The sequence below is a fragment of the Gadus chalcogrammus genome, chromosome 2, assembly GCF_026213295.1.
Source record: "Gadus chalcogrammus isolate NIFS_2021 chromosome 2, NIFS_Gcha_1.0, whole genome shotgun sequence".
Lineage (NCBI taxonomy): Eukaryota > Metazoa > Chordata > Actinopteri > Gadiformes > Gadidae > Gadus > Gadus chalcogrammus.
In genome coordinates this window covers 16,719,235-16,728,989 of record NC_079413.1, presented here as the reverse complement: position 1 = coordinate 16,728,989, position 9,755 = coordinate 16,719,235, and the positions used below count along the sequence as shown (strand labels likewise).

The 9,755-nt window shown below is 47.1% G+C and overlaps 1 protein-coding gene across 1 annotated transcript in view; it reads left to right on the top strand.

Annotated features, from left to right (window-relative positions):
• Nucleotides 1–4,937: 4,937 nt before the first annotated feature.
• LOC130402081 (voltage-dependent T-type calcium channel subunit alpha-1I-like) overlaps nucleotides 4,938–9,755 on the top strand; it is a 281,069-nt gene continuing 276,251 nt past the window's right edge. The window contains exon 1 of the mRNA XM_056606183.1: nucleotides 4,938–4,966. Within this exon, the coding sequence (XP_056462158.1) occupies nucleotides 4,953–4,966 (14 nt within the window). The 5' untranslated portion in view covers nucleotides 4,938–4,952. The remainder of the gene's footprint in view (nucleotides 4,967–9,755) is intronic.

Genomic DNA, 9,755 nt, shown 5'->3' with positions numbered 1-9,755 from the left:
GACAATAAAGTAAAACGTTATCGGAATTAAAAAAAAAATTTTTTGTTAAAATGACACAGAAAGACAGATTACACACAAGGAATCCGTCACTTCAAAGCGATCGCGAAATTTAGCTAGGCTGATGCTAGCTTGCAACAACATTATAACAATACATGGAATATCATATGCTACACTTCCCTCGCTGTGCTTATCGTGGCAGTTGTGTCAAAGTAGCTTTTACACAAACGTGACTCGGACATTATCCACAGTTGAGTTGAGTCCTAGGCTACGTGATAGCCCAATCCCTGTGTTTTTCCGACAGGGTTAGTGTGACCATAACTAACATATAAAACGGACCGGGAAAAGAAACATGGGCCGATGCAAGACATCCTACACTATCGGTGTTAGTTGATGGTACCCGGGGAATGAGAAATTTAGGGGCAGTTGATGAAGACATTGATATTAATTTGTTGTCCGCCGTAGTAGTGCAAAACTGGCTCGTGAATACTCACGCAGGGACGCACCAACGTCGTTGCCAAGTTGACCGGACAGTCCCACAGCCAATAAGACAGTAGGGCCGAGATCGTTTGTTGGTCTGACAGGATCAAAATTATACGGCTGCGGGCCATCACACATGTTATTTGTGTAGTCTAAAATGGCGCCACCCAAAGGTGGTGCTATTGTAAAAAATCATGAATTGGGTTTATTTCTCCTCACCAGATTGACCTGGACTCAAAATTCTTTCAGAATATTAATCTCTCAAATCAGATGCATTTTTTTCACTTTGGTCTTCTGCTCTAAAAATGTTTACTTTTCCCACAATTTCATAGAAACCAAACGTCCACAGTCTCATCCCATTTTGCCTACATGACCATTTTGTTATTGCTATCATTAGCCATACCATTAACACTGCAAATGTTCAGATCTGTACTCTTTTAAGAAAGCCCTTAATTCTCTTGTGAAATGTGTGCTTGGAGTTTTCTTGATGTTGTGTATTTATCAATTAACATTTTCACCATGTGAATGAGGCTGCAGGTCAGGTTTAACAGTGGCTCAATGGGATACTGCCTTGTACAGGTGATCCTTAGGTTGATACTTCGAATCCCGATTATAGCATGCTGAACATGACATTCGGCCATTGCTTTGCAGCTCACCTGAAAGCCGAGGCACAGTATTGCATTAAGTGGAACATCTTTCCTTCATAATTATTTGTCATATTTATACATCTTCCATTAGTGTGTTCTTGACTTTTAATTTTGCTCTGAACTCGTTTATCACCGCTTGCGGTTATATTTATTCTTTTTACTGCAAACGCACCACTTAACCCCGCTCTGATGTCACCTCCGCGTGGCCCTGGGTTCCGGCCGGTGACCGGCGTGTTTACGACCATATGGCCGCTGAAGGTAGTCACCAGCCCTCGGCAGCAGTGAACCGCGGGCGGCGCCAGGTTAATCTGCTGAGTTTGGGTTCTGCAGTGGAAGTCGACCAAGGGTGAGACCATCTGCTCACACCGCACCACGTTATACAGCCCCACCATTCTTCCTCCTACTTGAACGTTTTATCATATACTTATTGTTTATGACATAATTACAGAGGACATAAGAATCATTGATTTATATTTACAACAACTGATGTGTAATCAGCTAGAGAAAACAGCTAGTCCTTCAGCAGGAGGGATGGAGCGGGTCTATAGGCACCGTGACTCATCTCACCGTGGTGTGGGGCTGACGACAGCGTGCAGCTCTTACTGCCGTTCCCTCTGACAGTAAGTTCCAGAATGACACCTTTGACGTCAACACCTGGGTGTGCTGCGTCACACAGCCCAATGACCCCCGTCTTCGTCACTAGATGATGAACCGTGATGAGGAGGGCTCTGATACAGAGAGCGTCCCAGCTAGACCCTCTTTGCTGATTCACACTCTCCGAGAAGCTGCTCTGGATGTGAGCCACCCATTCATCACCATTAATTCATGCTGTCATATTAGTCTGCTGCTCCCAGGCCGATAGTTTATCAATGAGAGACGGGAGGTTCACTCTACTCCACTGTACCCACCAGGACGTCACATGTGCTTCACTTCAGGATGCTGGGGGTGTGTGAGTGTGTGCACGCATGCACGCACACACACACTAATACACACATGCACACGCACGCACACACTCACACAACCATTACTTTTCGAGTGCGTCATTATAAACTTTCAAACTTCAGTCAGCAAATGTTATTTTGATCGCATTACCTTTAGACGTTTTAAGACTGCTGGCTGGGAGTATTTCTTCTCATCAAGTCCTTATGGTTCGGACACTAAATCTGATTCAACGTGTCGGGTGGTTGATTAGCGCAACAGAATCCCATCATCTAACCGTGGTGCTCCGAACGAAGCCGTGGTTAGGGGCTGAAGGAAAGAGCCTCTTTACCCACCGTCACTCGGTAAAGGGAGGAGGGGGAGCGGGAGGGGGTAGTGGATCCACCGGTCCGGTCTGGGTGGATCCACCAGTCCGGTCTAGTCTCAGGACCAGTCGACTGGTAAACATGCACGTACACACACACGCGCACACATGCACGGCCATGTACATGTACACTCACACAAGCACTCACGCACGCAAGCAAGCAGTCACACACACAGGCACGCACACAAACAGCTACATTTTGACTGTCTATCCGTTCTTCCGATTATGGGTGCTATTGTGTGATTGGGTAAGTGTGGTTATGTGTGTGGTTGTTTGTCTCTGTGTGTGTGTGTGTGTGGTTGTGTGTGTGTGTGTGTGTGTGTGTGTGTGTGTGTGTGTGTGTGTGTGTGTGTGTGTGTGTGTGTGTGTGTGTGTGTGTGTGTGTGTGTGTGTGTGTGTGTGAGCAGGCAGAACTCAGGGCCTTTGTTTTATTTTCTATTTCACCACATACACGCATTCACCATCATAAAACAATAAATTGAGAGGGATTTTATTTTGTTTGTGTGTGTGTGTGTGTGTGTGTGTGTGTGTGTGTGTGTGTGTGTGTGTGTGTGTGTGTGTGTGTGTGTGTGTGTGTGTGTGTGTGTGTGTGGGAGAGACGGGAGTAGGAGTGATGGAGTAAAAAGAAATATTTTGCGTTGCAGAGGAGGATGGCAGCAGAAGTTAAAGAGAAACATAATAAAGTATAAACTATAATAACCTCCTGTCGTCCGTCCATCTCCCTCACGTCTCTGCTTCATGAGCTCCTGAGACGCTCTGCTGTCCTACTGACCCAGCTAGATTTATTAGAATTAATAACAACATTATTCTTTGTAAATAACGTGTAGAATGGAGCACACACGCACACACACACACGCACACACACACACACACACACACACACACACACACACACACACACACACACACACACACACACACACACACACACACACACACACACACACAGAAACACAACCGCTCGTAAGTAAGCCAACTCCCAAACACACAAAGACGTTTCCAATAATCAATTAAACCAACAAACACAAAACAACAAACACCGACCACCCATACTCGCACGCATAATGTGTGTGCGTGGGAGTTTGTTTGGGCGTGGGTGTGTTATTTTTAGTGTCTTGATTGTGTGTGCTTTTTTTTTCATGCGCACATTTTAACCTGTGTGTGTGTGTTGGTGTGTTAATCTGTGTGGGCGTCTGCAAATATTCTTTCGAGTGTCTGAGAATTTGCGTGTGTGTGTGTGTGTTTATATGTTTGTGTGTGTGTGTGTGTGTGTGTGTATCTGTGTGTGTGTGTGTGTGTGTGTATGTGTGTGTGTGTGTGTGTGTGTGTGTGTATGTGTCTCTGTGTGTACCCGGTGTGTTCTGCACATGCTCAGATCTCCTCTGACAGACAGCTAACAACCGCCGCCGTCGAAGGCAACCTCTTCACTGATCATATGTTGATACAGTGAGCTCTAGCTGTGTGTGTGTGTGTGTGTGCGTGTGTGTGCGTGTGTGTGTGTGTGTGTGTGTGTGTGTGTGTGTGTGTGTGTGTATATGTGTGCGTGTATGTGTGCTTGCGTGCATGCAGATGTGTGTGTGAGTGTGTGCGACTGCGCACATGTGTGTGTCTGTGTAATGTCAATGGGAGCTAGATGAGGATTCAGAAAATATAAATTTACATTAACATCATTACTTCTATATCGCAGTGTGCATGGGTTTGTGTGTAGGTGTATGTATGTGTGCATGTTTGTGTGTTTGTGTGTGTGTGTGTATGTGTGTGTTCATACTGATGATTAATCTTAACAGAGGATAAGGACCTGTTATTCCGGGCCCAGTGTGTACATTAGAAGCTCTTCCTCTGCAGACCGCAGACAACACAATGAAAATAATAACAGAGGAAAACAATCATTAGCTCCTGTTCTCAGCCTGTATGCAGCTCACCGGCTGGCCAATTATTATCTAGGCTAATAAAAGTACATTTGAGGAAAACTCGGCGGTCAAGCGACTGTGAGACCGGCTCATTAATCACATTGGCGACGGCCGGGTGATTGTTTATCGGCTTAGCTCACCTGCGATCAGCCGCTCTTATCATGTAACGTCCTGACACTTTTATTACCTCGCTGGGCTGCACTGCTCTGCCTCCTGACTAATTAGTATCCCCTCAATCCCCCCCCCCCCCTCTCCTCTCTCCATTGTCTCCGTTACGCAGATTCCGCCTAGGTTGCCATGACGACCGAGGAGTGTCCCTCGCTGCCGGGGGGCAGACCCCCGGGCGGGCCGGTGCCGAGGCGGAGACTAGGGGCGGAGCTAGAGCTGGAGCTAGCTCTGGACGATGACCTCATCGTGGAGGTGGGCGGTGGTGACGACGGGGTAAGCGACGGCGATGGGGAGGAGGAGGAAGAGGAGGAGACGGACGAGGTGGAGGACGAGGTGGGCAGCGTGGGCAGCGACCTCAGCAGACTGGTGGTCCCATTCCCAGAGCTGGCGCCCGTCGTCTTCTTCTGCCTGAAGCAGACCACCTGCCCCCGCAGCTGGTGCATCCGCATGGTCTCCAGCCCATATCCTTTACACCGATTCAAGGGACGGACTACATTACCCACAAGCCATTGCAGCCACAACCTCCATCTTGTTCCATGTTGTGACTCAATTGATTCCTGTGCCTCCTTGTGTGATTGTTGGTCTGAACACAGACCCTAACCTCTTGGTGTGTAGGTGGAAGTCGACCCAACAAACTTCAGACATAAACCCCCGTCTACGTTTAGACAGTCCCCTATAAAATATTTAATTTGCAAATGAAACCTTCGAGTACCTTCTTTTGCAAGGGAAATAACACAGTTTGGCTATCAACAGAGCACAGCAAATCAATGATCTGTCAGTAGATAATGTCAAACTATTTCAACTGTCTTTATCTGTCCTGGCGTCTCATTTATCGGTTTGTTTTGACCCTCCTGCCTCTGTTGAGGTGAACCTCTCCACCTCAACCCAGAGCCTGCCGTCTTCTCAAGGTAAGAACGATGTCCTAAACCTTCCTTCGCTGCTTGTACTGATGGAGATCTCCTAGTGCTGGAGGTTGGTGCGCTGTGTGTAGCCCGATACCGCAGTCCAAATCCCCCTGATTCAATGGGGATTTAATTGAAAGTTTCAGGTAGAATTCAAGTTTTACAGAAGTGTCTCTTGGGTTATCCTCCAATTTGCAAAACAGAAATTAGATTTTCAAGTGATGAAAGACTGGACCAATATCAGTTTGTTTTGGTAGCGCGCAGCCAGTGATGTGAGCTCCTGTTCTGTTCACTCCCACTAACTGCTCACCACTCCCGCAAAAGTTAGAGTAGTAGCAGTTCAATGCGTTCTGTAGCAGATCTGCTGCTGTTTACAGAACATCCAAACGCTCTGCTGGAGGTGTGAGGGAGTTGAGCTGTGAAACCAGAGCAGCAATGCTCAGTCTCCAGGTAACGTCATCACCAGCCGGCCGCTGAGGTTACGCCTCTCTTCTCTCCGTCTCTATTGTGTACGGGGAATGGTTAACCTAGGGATGTTAGTCTTTGCACTTGGTTCCGTGAACATCCTTACTGTACCAACAGCGATATATCGTTGTTTCTCTTTCTTCTGACAAATGTACCTATTGGAAATTGCTTTGGATATAAGTGTCTGTGAAACACCCTGAATGTAAATGTAAATGTAAATTTCTTGTGATTGGTGTCATGCTGATGATGTAGGCTGGTGATGGGCTGATGTTACCATGAGAGGTGACCGTACAGTCAGAATCGGTACAATCCAACATGAGGGTCAATAAATTCAAGGCAATCTGCTGGAGAATATAGTCATGAACTCACTTAGTAAAACAGGATGAGGGGGGAAAAGGTAGGATTGAGGATTGACGACGCATCATAAAGGCCCAGTGTGTGGTGACGACAGGGTTTACGGCTGGATGGGTGTGGGAATGGTTTTGTAACGACTCCAGACTTTAGTGATGATATAAAGTACTAGATGGGAGGCCCTTCACCTGACTGTCGGCAGTCTCTAAGTGTTCTGAGTGGGCAAAGCTGAACCTGATACAGCGTAATATTATACAACTACATGTCCTAAAAAATGTGTTTATTTTTTTTATCCGAGGTCAATTGTTTAATTTTCTTGAATTTGGAAAGGATAATTGAGCCTCCTGAGCCGTCGTATCACTTCCATCAGCCCCTCAGTCAGCGCTATCGGAGGAAAGAGACCCTGAACCACAGAAAGAGAAACAAATGCATCCCACTGACGGAATGAGTTTCCATGTAAGACTAGTTTGCTGTGTGTGTGTGTGTCCAACGCACACACACACACACACACACACACACACACACACACACACACACACACACACACACACACACACACACACACACACACACGCACACAAATTATTCAGGATTTACGACCAATTGTGGTTATCCTTTTATTAGCTGTGAACAAAAGACCCAGCTGGTGTGGGTCTGATTTGTCGTTTGCATTTGATTTAAATTCTGAAGCTTCTAAATACAGACTCATCACTCCTCTTCCTGGAACACCTACCTGGCGTCACACACACACACACACACACACACGCACACACGCATGCAGGCACCCACACTACCTTAGACCGGCCTGATAAAGCAAGCAACACACACATGTCATCCTCGACAGGTTTGATAAATCATAGACACAAATACACACACATACATACTAACACACACACAAAAACACACACACACACACACACACACACACACACACACACACACACACACACACACACACACACACACACACACACACACACACACACACACACACACACACACACATACACACAATATCTGATTGAACATAGTTATGATCACAGGTGAATAATTTAGCTCCTTTCAGGATAGTGTCTGAGTCTGCTTCATTGTCTGGCTCCAATCTGTACTCCAATTGTGTGTGTGGCTGTGTGTGTGTGTTTGTGCGTGTTTGTGAGTTTGCCTGTATGTGTGTGTGTGTGTGTGCGTGTGTTTGCGTGTGCGTGTGTGTGTGTGTGTGTGTGTGTGGGCGGTGGGTGATTAGATGTGACCCGACATGCTCCGGCTCACCTTCATTGGACTGATTACTGCATATAGTGAATATAAAGCCAGAGGCAGTCAGTGTCTCTTTACCTCTCTCTCCCTCTCTCTCTCTCTCTCACTCTCGCTCTGTCTCTCTTTTTACCTATCACACTGCTTTACAGGCATAGGCAGAGACATCTTTGAAACAACACACACACACACACACACACACACACACACACACACACACACACACACACACACACACACACACACACACACACACACACACACACACACTCACTTTGAATATCAATAGATGAACATATAAATGCAAATGAGAATAACCTCATTATATTTCACACACATCAATTATCACACATCATGCTTATAAATGTGTGTGTGTGTGTGTCTATATATTATGTATGTATAAATGTGTGTGAGGCTATAAGTAAAAATGTATGAATGTGTGTGTGTGACTATACATTCATAAGTATAAGTGCGTGATTGCGTGTGCATGGCTTTGTGTATGTATGTGTGTGCGTGCGTGTATGTGAGGGAGAGAGGGAGAGAGGGAGAGCTTGAGAGAGAGAGACAGTGACAGAGACAATGGGAGAGAGAGACAGAGAGAGAGAGAGAGACAGACAGAGACAGAGAGAGGGAGAGAGAGAGAGAGAGAGAGTGTGTGTCGGTCTCTCTCTCCCTCCGCTGATTGGCTCCCATGGTGTTTTGACTGGCCTCCGTGGCCCATGATACTCTCTGGCCCCGACAGCTTGTTATCGCCGTGGTGACGGATGGTTCCGGCTTCGCCTCGCCTCCCCCTTAACTACCGCTGAGGATGGAGCCCCACCTGAAGCACCACCTCTCCTCCACCTGCTCTCTCTCTGCCTTTGTCTCCCTCTCTCTCCCCGCGTTCCCCTACCTCTCTCTCCTCTCACTCTGCACTCACATATTACTTTCAGGGTCCTTCCTCCCTCCTTTCACTCCTCTCACTTCCCTCTCTGATGCCTCTACCTCTCCATCTCCTCCGTCAGCCTCCCAACACATCTACCTCTATCATCTCCTTCCTCCTCTAGCCTCCTCCCTTTCTCTTCTTCCCTCTCCCTTTCTTTCCCCCTCCATTTCTCTTCCTCTCTCTCTCTCTCTCTCTCTCTCTCTCTCTCTCTCTCTCTCTCTCTCTCTCCCTCTAACTCTCCCTCCTCCCAGGCTCAGTTCCCCCCGTTCCATGTTTGCGTTGTCCCTATCTTCCTGTAGTGTGTCTCTCCTGTTCCTCCTGGGCATGTCTGTAAGTCCTCTCTCCCCTCTCCCCCCTCTACTCACTCCTCTCCCCACCCCCCCCTCTCATATCCTAGACTACTTGGGTCAATAGAGAGTTGTTTACATCATAAAAACACAAATAAAATCAATTTTGCTGAAAGCAATAACCGTGGCATCACATCAGACAGTATGACGCAACTGAATTAACACTTGTAAAATAATATTCCCACAAATCAATCTCCTATAAATATTTGACCTCCAACCCCCTTGTTGTACACAAGCTGCTCGCGGTTTAGCAAGGCCTTTACCCAAATGATCTCAATCAGAGATTGATCTCATTATTCTGAATGATTCGTCATCAGGAGAAGGAAGAAGTTGGCTTTCTACCTCAAGGAGGGCAATGGGGATTGAACTCATTTCCTTTTGCTGCTATACCTTACCGTTTGGAGGAAGGGTTGGTTCGGTTCTCGCTCTCTCTCTCTTTCTCTGATCGTCCTGTCTCTCCTCCTCTCCTCTCCTCTCCTCTCCTCTCCTCTCCTTCCGTTTCCGGTGTGTGAGTGTGAGCGGCGGTGGTGGGGGTGCGAGTGGCGCAGAGTTTTGAATTGTTTGCTGTCCCTTTTTCACGGTTTTCCCTGGTTTCTCCGTCTGTTCTATGTGCATGGTCAGGTAAGATTTATTAATATCTTTATTGTGTTGGCGAGTGATTAGTGGTTGTGTCGGGAGGTTTTCGGGAGGAATGGCGTCCCCCGAGACGCCACCTCCGTCTATTCGGCAGGGAGTTAGGATAGTCCCGCCGGATAGTAGCGTTACTGTGGAGGAAGTTCTGTTGGCTGTCGGTGAGCAGGTAGGTCATGTTAAATTATCTTTTGCATCAAGAATGAATAAAGCAGTGGTTGTGTTCCTGAAAGAAGAGCCCCTTGTGTATCAGCTGGTAGAGAGTGGCATGTTTATTAGGGACCTATTCGTGCAGGTCTCCCCGCTGTCGGTTCCCTCCACGCGGATCACCGTGTCCGGTGTTCCGCCGTTTATACCGAACGAATTGTTAGAGAACGAG